Genomic DNA, 15,478 nt, shown 5'->3' with positions numbered 1-15,478 from the left:
CTGATGATATCGTGAATAAAGTTCACGATATTGTTTTGGATGACCGTCGAGTGAAGATTCGTGAGATAGCTGAGACTGTACACATTTCATCTGAACGAGTTTTTCATATCTTGCATAATATTTTGAATATGAAAAAGCTTTCCGCAAGATGGGTGCCGCGTTTGCTGACAGCCGATCAAAAACGACTTCGTGAAACAACTTCCGAGCAATGCTTAGCCAAATTCAAGAGTAATCCTAATTAATTTTTACGTCGATTTGTGACGGTAGATGAAACGTGGATCCATCATTATACGCTAGAGACGAAAAATCAGTCAAAACAGTGGACTTCTGCTAACGAACGGGCCCCAAAGAAAGCGAAACCCGTTAATTCGGCAGGAAAGGTAATCACCACTGTTTTTTGGGACAGCCAAGGGGTTATTTATATAGTTTATTTAGAGAAAGGTAAAACAATAAATAGCCCTTATTATGCTACTTTGTTGGAAAAATTTAACGCAGAAGTTGTGAAAAAACGGCCACATCTGGCAAAGAAGAAAATCCTTTTTTACCACGACAATGCCCCTGCACACTCGTCAGCAGTCGCAACAGCCAAATTAGTAGAATTGCGTTACGAAATACTGCCCCACCCGCCTTATTCTCCAGATTTCACCCCATGTGATTTTTTTATTCCAAAACATGAAGTAATGGCTCGGTGGGAAAAGATTTTCATCAAATCCTCATTTGTCATAGCTGAAACTGAAGCATATTTGTTGAGGGTTTGACAAAAAAAAAAATTTGGAGGGGTTGAAAAAACTGGAACATCGTTGGATGAAGTCTATGGAGTTGAAAGGATATTATATAGAGAAATAAAACTAAAAAAGGTGAAAAAGTTTTTTTTTTGCAAAAAGTCACTGACTTATCAAACCACCCTCGTAGTTAACGTTCCATTTTCTATTAAAAGCTAATTCCGTGCGACTCTCTGAAGGGATTCCAGCCCAAACCATAACAGACCCACCGCCGAAGGTCACTTTTTCTTCAAAACACGCTGGAATAAAACGCTCACCTGGCCGTCTGTAAACTCTTCGAAGCCCGTCATGTGCATAGAGCATAAATCTGGATTCGCCAGAAAACATAATTCTTGCCCATACTTCGTAACCCCATCGCCTGTGTTCGCGTACGTAGTTTTCTTGCTGTTCGATGTCCTCTGTCAAGTTTTGGGCCATTTACGATCTATGTGGGGTCAAATTAGCTTCACGAAGCTGCCGCCTTACAGTCCAAATGCTGATGTCATCACTTAGGGTCTCCCGAATTTGGTTTTTAACTTCAACTGTAGTGAGATGCCGATTTCGGAGCAAGCTTGTAACAATAAATCGATCTTCTCTAGCCGTAGTACATCTCGGCCTGCTGGTTCCTGGTATTCGAAGGTTCCTGCCAGTTTCTAGTAAAACGTTGGAGGACTCTCTGCACCGTAGATAGTGAGACGCCTGTCTTTTTGCTGTATATCTCCGACTTCTGCCTTCTTATAACAAAGCGATGACACGTGTACATTCATCTTGTGTTAGCGACATGATAGTAATTCAGTAATGACCTTCAAAGACAAAAATAACTGCCTTTTATCATTTTGCCTTGACAGATTGAAAACAAAAGTGAGAAAACAAGCAAAAGTGAAATAAGCTCAATTTGACTTTAGTACCAAATTAACTTATTTTTAAATAAAACTTTTTCCAGATTTCTTGTAGAACATTGAAGGTTCAATTCAATTCGATATTAAATTCTCTATAATACACAGTTAGTTTCCTGCACATACCGCTATTAATTGGCCAAATATAAGGGTTTTTGTCACTGACCCGTATTATTTGCCCGCGAGTGTACTGGCCTTACCTACTTATAAATTCAGATTCAAATATAGAATGAACACATCACATTTCACATTACGAAAAAACAAAACTGAAGGCAGAAGTCAGTTTTGTCTCTCATTATGACCAGAAACATACAGATACAGTGACAGTTTCTTTTGGGTAAGGTGTATAGGTATACAAAGTAAAAGTAACCTATTATAATAAATTAAACTTCAGTAATCATATTTATATCGCTATAATAAACTCATTTGTTATCACATTTATTTAATATAATATACTTTGACACACATATTTGTTACGTAGTAGTAGGTACTAGTAATTTGTAGAATTTCTATTCCGCTTCCTTGATCAACACTGAACACGATATGTAGTAACAAGTAACCGTTCTATGAACATGTGTTAATGCATTATTTACCCGACTAATATACAAGTATTTCAACATATCAAAATTTGTTCCATTATTTAAAAAGATGCCCGTTAATCGACTCGAAACATTTATGTATAATATTTTCAGTTTGTTTAGTTTTCATCAAGATAGCGGCTGTAGAAATGACCAATTTGCATCTAGGAAGAAACAATACGACACATGAAGTAAGAAAGTTCGTACACCTAAATACAGACAAGTGATCAGCATGATATCCGATACCATATCACATTGAAGAGCGATACAGACATTAAAGGTAGTGGACCACGTGCATATCACTAGGGCGAAAGGAAATTATACATTGGTACTGTGTACGGGCCAGGATGATAAAAACAAACGGCATTCTTCGGTATCGGGGCGTTTCGAGGCACAATGTTAGATAATATGTCTTTTTACAACTCTTTCTTATATCAAATATTTTTTTGTTATACTAAAATATCAAGATAGTAAGCGTAAGTGGTTTGTTCGTAGCCGACTGTATCGGATACGATTTAATATTATTTTTAAGTAAATATATAATTTATTATCTAGACATAATAAAATATTAACAAACAATCAATATGTATATGTTATATTTCAACCACAGCGCGTTTTAGTACTGTATAATTAGAGGAGCAATAGATGTATCTACAAAACGCATGAACTTATAATAAAAAGGTTCATATTGAATGAATTGGAATGAAAAGCTACCTAATTATTAAGTAGTTTGACAAAGAACAGAGAATTATAACTTGTTCAATTTTAATTTTGATACATACCTATACAATGTGTTGTCGCATATAAACATTTCCTAAGTCCTCAAAATCTCAGGGTCGGCAACGCGAATATAACACATCTGGAGTTGCAGGCGTTCATAGGCTACGGTGACTGCTTACCATCAGGCGGGCCGTATGCGTGTTTGCCACAGACGTGGTATTAAAAAAAAATCAAATCAGATCCGAATCTCATCTTTCGTGGATTTCAGCAATTTGCTACGCATCGACCCGTCATGTAGGTGCATTGCACATTATAATGTACTTTGATAATGTCGTTATGAGAAATTCAACGTATGACAAATCTGGCCTCTGGATTCAGGCTTTTTGTTAGGTATAGATATATCTTTAGAAATATTATTTTAATTATATCTAATCTAGTAAAGGATCGTTTTAGCTATTCAATATTTCTCTCTCTTAGAAAATGTACAACCGTGATAAATCAATAACTACAGTAATGTGTAATAAATAGTATCTAATTTGTGTAGGCAAAACGTGGACTAGAGAAGTCTAGAATAGGGCACGCTAAGCTAGAGATGCTTTACTTTAGGAGTACTCGCAGTATTCGATATATTGTCAGCGAGCCACTAAGCTAGTACAGCACTGGAAGAACACAGATTTTGACAAGACATTTTACATTATAAATTTACATTCTTAGATATGCACTTTGAACGATAGTTAATTATTTCATAAATATTTAATCTGATCTAAAATTTCTAAGTTTCAGAAGTAAGGTTTCTTTAATCTGATCTGTGATTTTATAAGTGAATAAATTTAGCTAGATCTCCATTTGATATCAAGTTCTCATGCTACGAATTGTGCACCATAGCAATGCTTTTTTAATTATTCTCTCACTTTTTTCTCTACAAGTCTTTTTATCTTTAACTAGGTAACAAAGTTATTGATAATTTAAATGCAGTTAGGTCGCACAGTACAGACAGTAAACCGTATTTTTCTTTATCAATTGGGATTTATTCGATTGGAATTGCTTAATGGTATCTAATATGTTATCACGAGAGTAGTTGTGCGTAGGTAGACAATTTTGATAAAAGTTTTATACTGAACATGCATGGATTTCTACATATTTACAGCTTGGGCATATTATTTGATGGGATGGGACCAAGCTCTTACAATTGAGTAGATAGATTAGAAAATGTCGTAAGACCGATTTGGAGGTATATAATGTATTAGGGAAAATTCACTAAAGCACAACCTTGGAAGAATAGTACCTAGATGCGCTTAACCACTAGAGTAACGTTAGAAATTTATTTATCGTATAAGGCAAAGTGTCGAAGTTGGGGTTATCAGAGACGAGTTATTTACAAGATATTATACGGTACTAATACCTAGATGAAAAATGTTGTCTAAAGTTTTCCTAGTTAACAGCATGTTGATGAAAATGAACGTAAAACATGTGATTGTATCATTGAACTGGAAGTAAATTACAATAAATACCACATTTATTTTTGAGTCTTAATTTAATATTTGTTCAAAATAAGTTTTCAGTAATGTTTGATTATGTATTTTATGGGCACGTAAAACATTTAACAAAATAAATTATCTGATAAAAAGTAACGTATTTACCTATATAGTCTTATGAAATTTTGAAAAGTGAAAATATTTGTAGATATGTAGGTACTAATAAAAATAGAGTATACTTATGACTGTAACATTCCTACAGTTACAATGGCTTCCAGGGTCCATACTACATAATATAGTGTTGGTTGGTAAACAGTATAACATTCAACTACTTACGCAATGTCTATAAGTTTACGATATAAGACTATAATGTCAATACAAACACGTAACATATAAAATTGCTACAAATATTACGCATAATTTAAGAGTAGAAGCAATCCAATATAAGCTCCTTTTGTTATTACTACTAATTCCACGGCAACGTCGCTGTATGAGTGAGCTCTGTTCACATCAGTCAGACAGTCGCAGAAAATTGATATCCCGTTTGTAAAATCATCGGGCGAATACCATCGGAATGTTAATCCAAGTATCTATAAGTGAGCCGATAAATAAATCGTTGAAAACATGGAAGTGATACATTTTGCTTTCATGTTTTACACAATCCAATAAGTAATACACGAAGAAATTCGCGCATAGTTTTATATGTTTCTCGCCATAGGCAGCATGATTGAGACAATATTACACCAATTTAAATTATTTACATTGCGTATTACTAATAACTAACACATATTAAAGTCTGTTTAGGGCAGCACTTGTGGAAATTTGGGCGTTACACAATTACCTCACGATGTTATAGTTACTCGTACATGGAGACAAGGACTACAATCAGCGTTGCTTGGGACATTACATTGAGAGTGCATCAGCTTTTATTCGTGGCTGTTGAATTTATGATTATAGAATAAAAATCATGATTATGGCATTTTGTTATGACGCGGTATTTACATGATCCTTTGTATCTCAGTTGATATGGTTCCAAGCATGTCACCGGTCGCCGTCACGCGGCAAGGAGGCCGAGCACGAGTTATTGTGAGCCGTCGCCGGGGAGGCGCCCGTCGTCGCGGCGCTCCGGCGACGGCTCCCGGGATCAGTCGGGCGACTCGTCGGCCGCGAGCGACGTGGCGGGGAACAGCGGGTACCAGCCGTACGTGCGCTGCGGCAGCGTGAGCTTGTCGAGCGTGATCTCCGCTCCACCGAGGGCTAGGTTGTGCTCGAATCCGCCGCATCGCTGCCAGAGCATCACCACCAATGTGCGCCCCAGAGCCTCATTTGCCTGCAATATGTAAAGTACAGGATCAGCTTTCATAGCCCGCAATTGTTTCTCACGTGATATCCATCGTCGCCATCTGTATTTTTTGACATCAATGTTCATCTTACGCTGAAGCACATTTAGTAATTTTATATGGGCCTCAATTTGATCTGTGTCCCCGGAGTGATTAGTAAACAAATTGGAATACAGTTTTTTTATACCACGTCGATGGCAAACAAGCATACGGCCCGCCTGATGGTAAGCAGTCACCGTAGCCTATGAACGCCTGCAACTCCAGAGGTGTTACATGCGCGTTGCCGACCCTACCTAACTTGCCTGATATTTAAGCGTCTGTTTGAAGTGCGGCTCGGTGGTGCGCCGAACTACTCGTGTTTTGCGTTTGTGAAGCCACTTGTCGCCATCGCGGAGGTAGCATTTGACGTATGAGTCTGGCACCTCGCCGTTCACGCCATACACTCGCCGTGCGTGCGAGATCTGATAATAAACAAACAGTGTGTTTAAAACAAGTGAGCGTGTGTAAACTAATATTTTTAGAAAATAAAAACAATAAAAAAGTCGCATAAGTACCCACAATAATTAGATAACCACTATTAGTAGAACAATAATCATTTATAAGTATATTATTTTGCATAGTTAGCTAGCGTATTATTATGCATATCCTGGGAAGGAATATTATAAGAAAGTTGTTGCCAGTCTAATGTGAATACATTAAAACAGTGCTTAGAAAATGAACTCATAATCTGAGGGGATTTTTAGCTTTTATAGAACTTAATAAACACATTTCATGACGCATTTATTTCGTCAAAACGGGCTCTTTAGTTAAATCTACGCATGTGAGAACGGATATTGGATGATGCAATAACCATAACGACGTTACCCCATGGGTGGCATATAGAAGCGAAAATAAGATGCAAATATAATACCAATTCCATATGAATATTAGTGTGTGGGTATACATATCTGACTGAACTCAAGATTGAGCGAGCGAATCCAACGAATTTATTTTCAATATATTTTGATACGTCAAAAGCATGTTGGAGAATATGGGCCTATGGCGAGGCCCTAAGCATCGCTACGAGCCTACTTATGGTTGTGGGAAAACTCTGATTTCCATAAGATTAAAATATTCTGGAGGGCTTATGTACGAACAATGTCACGAACGTCGTGAAATGTCAAGGGAAAAATTTGTCTCCTATATGAAATATTCGCGATGCGATGTACTTGTACGTGCCTCAGAGCTATACCTAGTTTTTTGTAATGTTAATATTATAAAAATATCTGAAACTGTTTATAGTATTTTATGCAACAGTTGTATAAGAAGGGTCAAAAAAGGCGAGTGGCGTGAGTTACAATGTGAGCCGGAGCCGAAGGCGTAGGCGAACATTGTAAAGGAATACGCCACGAGCATTTTTTGACCTACTTATACAACGTTGCATACAATATTTTTCCTACGAGTCAACAAAAATAAATCTTAATTTAGGTAAACAAAGCAAAAATATATAGCCAAGACGCGCGAGCATACCTTGTTACGCGCCCAGCCCGCCCCGCCGCGGCCGGCCGGTCAGCGACACCTCGTAACTCATGAGGCCCTGGTACTTGCTAAATTAAATTTTTGGACAGTTTTTTCCCAATTTTGGCCACCGTAGCCTATGGACACTAACAAGCAACGCTAAGCGGTCTTCGTAGTCTATGGGTGTTGCTATATTACGGGTGTCACATGCGTGTTTCTGACTTATGAAGTAATTATTTTGACTATGCAACCAAATGAATATTTTGTAAGTTGGCAGCAATGCACTTAGTTTAAAACTGTATTCGTTTTGGTTTTGTTAGGTTGGTAGCCATTAATCGCAGTAACGTTATAGCGATTAAAAGCACAAGAGCTTTTATGAGGAATAGACAATATAGACTTTTCTTGAAACCTTTTATGTATGTTCTTATATTCGTGTTAATGAATGCATAAATGACAGATAACAGTAGAGGAGTAGGAAAAGATATTAAGCTACTAATAATGATGGTAATTAGAGCCCATTTTTATATTGCCATTAAAATGAGTATAACTCCGACACTTTCAAATTTGTATCCGTTTGAAAGAGTTCTTTTTTCAGTTCAGATTTTGTGGCATATTTTTGGGAGCTAAAGAGGAACCGTGACCTTCTAGATATGCACACGGTTCCTCTTTAGTTCCCAGTAAAAGTTCTAGTAGTGGTGCTTACGTGGCTTCAAAGTTTTCACCACTACGCTACGCCGTAAGGACCGTATCGAAAAGAAAGTAGACAACTACTTAGTGTAAAAGCTATATAATTAGATCGTGTTATTGAAAAATAACAAAAGTAAATAGAAATATGTAATCTGATAAAGGATATTTTTTTAGATAAACAACTGCAATGCCCCTACTTTGCCTGAAATCTGACTTTCCTTTTGATGTTCTGCATGAGGTTTTGGACGACTTTCTTGGTCACGCTTTCAGAAGCAATATGCCACTTTTTTTTAAAGTTAGCAAGGGAAGTTGCAGCCTTAGCATTTTTTTGAAGATATCTTTTCATAAGGGCCCAGTATCTCTCGATAGGGCGAACTTCCGGACAATTAGGCGGGTTCATGTCTTTCTCTACAATATCTACCTTGTTGGCCTTATACCACTCTCTAGTCACTTTCGCATAATGACAGGAGGCCAAGTCTGGCCAAAATAATGTAGGCATCCTGTGCTTCTTGATAAAAGGCAACAACCTCTTTTGTAGGCATTCGTCGCGGTAAACTTGGGCATTTATAGTTCCCGTAGCGAAATAAGCTTTTGATTTCAGTCCGCATTGACAAATTGCTTGCCAAACTAAAATTTTCTTTCCAAATTTTTCCATATTGATCGACTTATCTTTTTGAGAAACCTTTTTATTTGCCGAAACTGTTATAAATTGTGGGCCAGGTAGAGTTTTGTAATCGAATTTACAATAAGTTTCGTCATCCATTATGATACACTGCACTTTTTTTGTAAGAACTCGGTCATAAAGTTTTCTGGTGCGTTTTCGAACAGCAACTGTCTGTTTTTCATCACGTTTGGGCTGTTTTTGTTTTTTGTACGTCTTCAGGTTGCACCTTTTCTTGATACGCTGGATCATTCCTATAGAAGTTTTTGCTTTACGAGCAGCATCCCGAATAGACAGAGTTGGTTTTCGATTGAACATTTGAACGACTCTTCTTTGCAATTCCGGGTCGGAAGGGCCTCGTTTTCGTCCAGACTTTGGTAGATCTTCTAAGGTAACAATAGTGCCAAACTTATTAATTAATTTATGTACGCCTGCGGGGCTAACATTGTATTTTTTAGCAAGCTTTCTTATAGTTAACCCTTTATTTTTCCACCAGTCGTCCAAAATATTTTTTCTCACTTCTAAATTAATCTTCCCCATTTTGACAGATATGATAGAATGTCCAATTTATTTTTAGTTTTAATAGAGTTAAGAAATAGGTTTATATTTCAATAAAACATATTTGTGTCTATGACGTCCGTGAAAAAAAATATGCAGTTGAAAAGTTGTCTACTCAGTAACGTACATCAATGTACTACGCCAAATTTATCGCTACACACATACATTTCACTACGCGTACCTACAAAATGAAAAGATTAAAAAGTGAAACTTGTTAATTTGGCACTGACCTCAAGCTCAAGCTGTCCTTTAATCATGATCATGCTGATGTTGATCTCCGCGTGCAGCGGCGGCAGCGAGGCGTTCCGAGGCGGCATCTGGCCCGGGCCGAGCGGCACCGAGTCCTCGTCGTCGCCCAGCGCCTCGCAGGCCGCCGGCACCGCTGCCCACATGCTGCCCTTGCGCCCCGTCGCCGTGCCTGCGGCGTCAACACCGATACTACCACGCCACGGCCGTGCGCGGAAGAAGCCCATATATGCGTCAAGCATCCGCCACCGCTCATCGGTTGGTACAAGCGAATGTTTGACTATTATTGGGAGTGTTATTGTTTGGTAATTTTACGCTTTCCCATTAGCAAGGCGGCGGAATTTCATACTACCGACGATCAAATATCCATTAGTTCATCACCGATCGTATCAAATTTAAAAACTATTCTCGCCTAACCTCGCTCATAGAAAATCGCCTTTCTTGTTGTTATTTCTGAGAAGAATTATTAAGGTTGTACTCGATTTAACAGGCATTTAAGTGGATAAAGTTATATATTTCTACTCGACCGTTAAATGATTTTTAATGAGACACTGGTCTATCGTAAGTTATATTACTTATAAATTAAAGTTACAAAAATAAGAAAAACCATTCAATTGAACACTGAAAATGATTAAAAATTAACATTACATATATTATAAAATAAGCACGTCAAACAGTTTCGAGCCAATGTACATTTTTGTATACATATATTCCAATTGATTCGATTCCTAAACACATAAATGAAAGAAGAAGCATTTAAACGTGTGCAGCCAAGAGTGTCGAATTTCTAATAGTTGCCTGAAGCGATCTTGAACTCATTAAGTAGGAATGTAAGCATTCAGTGTTATGAACAGCCATTAAGTAATTCATTAATTAAATTGATGTGAAGACTATTGTTGAGCTCATGCCACCACCCGCAAACTAGGTGAGTCGCCATTATGTGCTTCCTATATTTCCCGTTCGTTTGCTACAATCATTCGCTCTTCCAAAATTAAATCAAACGCATTCGTTAATAACGGTTTAAATATCCAACTACGACCTAAGGATAAGAATTATTAAATTAAGTATGTACAAGAAACTAATAGAATATGCGCATCTTAACAATGAGTGACATTCGCAGAGGTAGGTATGAAGCCCGAAACATCCTAGGCGACACAATGCCATCGAGATGAACGTCAGCCGAACAGACGGAACACAGAAACAGATGAAGTGAGCGTGATCGCCCGCGGCATGCGCCGGGCATGCGTCAGGACAGTATACAGTACAGACACAGTGAAGTGATGAGAAGCGTCGGGCGCAGCCACATTCAACGGTGCGTGCGCACGTGCGCGCGGCCGCCGCGCAAGCTATGACCCATGCTACACTACGGGCCCGGGTATGCCGGCCGCACACCATGCAACCGGAATACGGGGGCCGGCGGCCGTTAGACGTCACAAGGGAACGCGTACACCGACACCGCGCACGAACAAACCCTCTACGGGAGCAGGCGCGGGCGCCGCCGGGCGGCTGGGAGTCGCTTACCGAGGTGCTAACGGTCCGTCGCTGCTGACCAAACAAGCACAACACAGTACAAGTCAGTACTACCCTCAATGTTTGCATATTGTTATGGTGGTAGAGGAGGATTAGGGGCGTGTGATTATGACGTATCTTTGGCGTTTGCCGTTTAAGTGTTGAATAAAGGGGTGCTTTAGGGCATTATAGGCGACGGGAATCGTAAAAATAGTGCGAATGAAAATGTAACAGAATCAAAAATCAATAAAAAAAGTATGCCGGTAGTACTCAGAACCTTCAGTGTACATACGTCGGTACGGTTATGGAATTCAAAACAGATCAGTGATAGAATAAATCACCGTACAGGCTCGATACATATGCTCATCTTATTGAATTAAACATAGAACGAGTTCTCCAGAAGTTCATGGCGCACGAAAGATAATGAACATCGTTAAGAATACCAGTCGGCCAGAGGGAGTTACTTACGCCGGGCGGTGGACCCGGAGAGGGAAAGCGTGCGGCCGAGTTCCCCCTTGACGGCACGCAGCGAGCGCAGGATGTCGTCGGGGTCGCGGCGGATGCACGACGAGCGCCGCCGCTCGCTGCGCCGCGACGGCCCGGCGCCGCTATCCGTGCCCGCAGCACCGTCTATGGAATACCCAGCCAGCCCAATTCATATAAATTTGATTAGTTCTACTCACGATCTGAAGCCCCCACATTTAACCGTCGCCGTAATTTAGAATGCAAGCTGTATTTTCTTACGTATCTATTATAGTGAACAATGTGGTTGTTATGTGACCTAGTGCTAAATGCATTTCAGCACAACATGGATGCGGAAGACATTTATAGATGCATGTTTTCTAATTATGCAGATGAATAGGTACGTGAGGTTAAGGGGTGTATCGAAATAAAACTGTAAACTTCAAATGAAAAATACTGATGCGATTGAGAACAAACTAAGGTTTTTAGAATAAATACAATAAAAAGTAAGTTTTAATTTCGAAAATTGACAGTTTTTTTTAATAATATTTCTTTCTGTAAACAGTGGCAGCTTTTTACAGACCTGTTTTTCATATTTTCCTGCATCAGCCCATCACCTGCTGGAAATGTTTTTTGGCTGTTTCATTCTTCTCTTTTAATACAATTTTGATTTGAGCCCAATAGCAGTTGAGAGAACGGCACTCCAGGATGTTTGGTGATTTTGCTCTGCTGTTCGATAATTACCAAATGCTATTTTTGTACGAAGGAAATTGTATGATTTTCTTATTGGCCTAGAATTAAATAACCAGGGCCGGATTTAGGGGAGGGCAACCGGGGCTACTGCCCCGGGTCTCCACAAATGAGAATTCGGAAAATTTACCATTTTAAATTTTGGAAAAAATTTGGGGCCAGGGGGCCTCTACTCCTTTATTGCCCGAGGCCTCCAGACCTCTAAATCCGGCATTGTAAATAACGCAAATATTCAATTACTTTAGCTATCCTAACCTTTGTACAAAGAACTGAACTGACTTTCGTCGCAGTTCGTTCCACTTTAACCGCATATGTACCCCAGTTCTTACGATAGATATGACAGGCATGCTTCGTTTTCGCAAATTGTATTAGTAATCTTTCTGACGGGCCTAGGGTCACTTGTTCCTAGAGGTCTGCCGCTTCACGACCTCTGTTTAAAAGACAACACACTAAATTAGTTATTTATTCGAAGTAATTTTATGTGTTTCGAAATCAAGCATATAGAATGTTGTAAATTTTCTTGTTATTTGGATCAGACCAATTTTCAGTAATCTCTTATATTTACCGGTGTAACGTTGCTTAGCGTAAAATCAGAACTATTTATATTAGAATATATAATAAGTATAATAATTAAACTTATTATCGCGGTAAGATAGTAATCTTGGTTAGAAGCAAAATTACAGCCGTTTGAAATTTACAGTTTTTTATCGGTACAGGCCTTACATGCTCGTAATATTATTGTGTAGATAAACACATGACGATACTTATTAGCATAGTTGTTGGGGTAGGTACATCGACAACCAGTAATGATATCAGATAGGTGATTTTACTGTTACGAGCGTCTGTGATGCTCACCTTTCTCCTGCTGTTGGAATGATGACCGTCGAGATCCAGGTAAAGAGCGTGAGAAGTCCTTTCCAAGCTGGTAAACCTCAACTTCTAAGGTTTCTGACTGTGATGAGCCACGTCTGGAGCCACCCACCCACGCGTGGTCGGGATGGAGCAAAGACGCGCACTCTCCGATGGAATCCACATCATCTGAAACATTTTGCAGAACAAAATTCTAGATTAATTTTGCGTAATATAGCATTAAGCGCTCCTGTTAGAGAATGTAGTCGCAATTCCTGTAACGTATGCTGTGCCTATAGGTACGGTTTGACAAGCAGAAAATTAAAAGCTATGAAGCTGTGCACTATCCACGAATACGAACCACATCGAGCTACGCAAGTTACATGAAACGGGCCTAAGAAACTTGTTCATATATCGCTGTGGAAGAATCAGTCCTAACATTGAATGTTTTCTAAAAGTACAGTATGTATTAGCTTTATTAAGCCTCAAAGAGCCTTTGCCTTTATCTAATTTTTTGGTAAGATCAATAGAAGCTAAGACATTTACCTACATTTTTTGTCTCTTGCGCTAAACTGTGTACCTAATGTACCTGAACAAGAGCGTTGCGAGGCAAAGTCACCGCGTCGGAGCGCTCGCGCACCTGTGAGAGAGCCCCGCGGGGAGGCGTTGGCCGACCGCGTCCCGCCGCGCTCCTCCAGCGTCCACCATACTGCACGTTCTTCCGCAAACGCTTTTTCCAAATCCATCTACAAATTATATCCATCTTAGTTTGACAATATTATCTACTATAGAACCACTGAGACGTAAAAATGTGATCGAGGCTAAAACTAAGCTACAAAATTCGTTTCCACCAGTGCCAAGCTAAGCTAAGTTATAAATAAGTTACTCACGCGTGGATATATTACACATCCTCAGATAACATTTCGCAGCTTAGCAGAATTGTGGTAGAAGAACAGGCTTAGATTGAGTATAAGTTATCTACAGCGTGTATTTTTGGTATAACCGCAAACTTAAATAGACGTAGGTTTTAGTGCTATAAAACAATTCGTTAAGATTTTTTATTTATTTATTCATGACCTTATTCTTTTTTTGAGTGGCAATGTATTTTGTACATCATGGTTCACTTGAGTTGTGACAGTTATGACGTCGCGTCATTAAGTGTGACGTTATGAGTCAAAACAAAGTAGTGATACATTGCTTGCTGAATTATTTTATATGGAAAAATAAAAGTCGTCCATTTTTTATAGAACCTAAGAAAGTGTGTTCATTAAAGCCTAAACTAACTACCCTATGATTATGCGTTGGTATCAAAAATACACGCTGTGTATATCTACTACGTCCTACCGTATTTGTGCGAACTAAATAAGAAAGGCATAATAATAGCTAATATAAAGGCAGTGCGCTAGGGTAAAATATTAATTAAACTTATTAGTATAAAATTGTTTATTATTTATTATTATAAAATAATAAAACATTCTACAAATAAAATTGCTAGTCCTCACAGTGCATTCTCCAATAAGTACTGGATCAATTCCAGGGCAGGCATCCCACAGGGTGAGCTCCAGAGCTCGACCTGCCAGGAGATCAGCAGTCAAACCGCCGAAACCCAGGGTGGCGTTCCAGACTGGACTACATGATGCGGATGCGGGGTCTGTTTCAACCGGTGGGCAGCTCTCGCTAAAAGTAACATTTTATGGTGGTGTCAAATTGCAAACGCTATAGTGAATTAAAGCCATTTAGAAATTCGTAGAACCTAGGGATGAAAATATATATAAATAAAGATCCCAAACCATTGTTCCAATCATAAGAAGTGGCGATATCTAAGAAATGGGGTGTTGTAATTGTAAGAAAAAGAAGAAATAAGGAAGACAAGATTCTTACAGTGATGGCAAAAGCCTTATTCTGGCGAATGCTTCAGGCTCGTCTCCGTATCCGAGCGTGTGGTCGCGAGGCGGCAGGTCGTCGGCCGCGATGAGCACCACCACCAGCTTGCGCATCTCGCTCTCGAACCACACTTGCAGCTGCGCGCGCGCCGCGGGCCGCTCGCGGGCTCTCTCGGCCCTCTCCTGCTCCTACGTATCAAATTGCCTTGATAAATTCTGAAATATTAAGTTCTTGCAGCGGTATAGATATGTGACCAATGAACCGAAATAACGCAAACACAGTTTAAAAATGCGTTTCATATCACAAACATAATCTGTTTTACGAAAGTAGTCACTTATTACTCATTTGTTTACTGGCACTAGGTCACATTGCTATACGGCTTACCTAATCTGCACACATCTACAAAACATTAATTGACGTATGACTGTAGGCACAATAAATAAAGTTAAATGAAAAGGGTACGTAAAATTTGAATATCAAGACCTAGAATGCAATATCTAATTCAGTCTTGCGGCGGTCGGGGAATGCATAGTCCTTGATTGAGTAACATGCAGCAACGGTCAGCTATTGTATCGAATCTCTGTCAGGAGAGACAAACTCAAAAT

General features: G+C 39.1%; 2 protein-coding genes across 6 annotated transcripts in view; one reads left to right on the top strand and one right to left on the bottom strand.

Moving 5' to 3' along the window:
* LOC133523603 (intraflagellar transport protein 172 homolog) overlaps positions 1–15,478 on the top strand; it is a 98,172-nt gene that overhangs the window by 51,772 nt on the left and 30,922 nt on the right. Inside the window, exon 36 of one of the 2 annotated variants that reach the window (XM_061859271.1) lies at positions 9,461–9,953. The exons of the other annotated variant lie outside the window; for it this stretch is intronic. The gene's annotated coding sequence lies outside the window, so the exon portion shown is untranslated. Of the gene's footprint in view, positions 1–9,460; positions 9,954–15,478 lie in introns of those variants that run through there. 2 annotated transcript variants of the gene reach the window in all.
* LOC133523605 (regulating synaptic membrane exocytosis protein 1) overlaps positions 2,055–15,478 on the bottom strand; it is a 244,393-nt gene continuing 230,969 nt past the window's right edge. The window contains exons 14-21 of one of the 4 annotated variants that reach the window (XM_061859274.1): positions 14,871–15,061; positions 14,492–14,666; positions 13,579–13,735; positions 12,996–13,178; positions 11,397–11,558; positions 9,404–9,591; positions 6,064–6,231; positions 2,055–5,751 (exon numbers count right to left, since the gene is read on the bottom strand). In XM_061859274.1, the coding sequence (XP_061715258.1) occupies positions 6,064–6,231; positions 9,404–9,591; positions 11,397–11,558; positions 12,996–13,178; positions 13,579–13,735; positions 14,492–14,666; positions 14,871–15,061 (1,224 nt within the window). In that variant the 3' untranslated portion in view covers positions 2,055–5,751. Of the gene's footprint in view, positions 5,752–6,063; positions 6,232–9,403; positions 9,592–10,112; positions 11,559–12,995; positions 13,179–13,578; positions 13,736–14,491; positions 14,667–14,870; positions 15,062–15,478 lie in introns of those variants that run through there. The other 3 variants (XM_061859275.1, XM_061859276.1, XM_061859278.1) reach the window with 3 other exon arrangements.

Source organism: Cydia pomonella, chromosome 12, assembly GCF_033807575.1.
Source record: "Cydia pomonella isolate Wapato2018A chromosome 12, ilCydPomo1, whole genome shotgun sequence".
Classification (NCBI taxonomy): Eukaryota; Metazoa; Arthropoda; class Insecta; order Lepidoptera; family Tortricidae; genus Cydia; species Cydia pomonella.
Note: the sequence above shows the minus strand (reverse complement) of the source record. Positions and strands in the feature narration are given on the sequence as shown.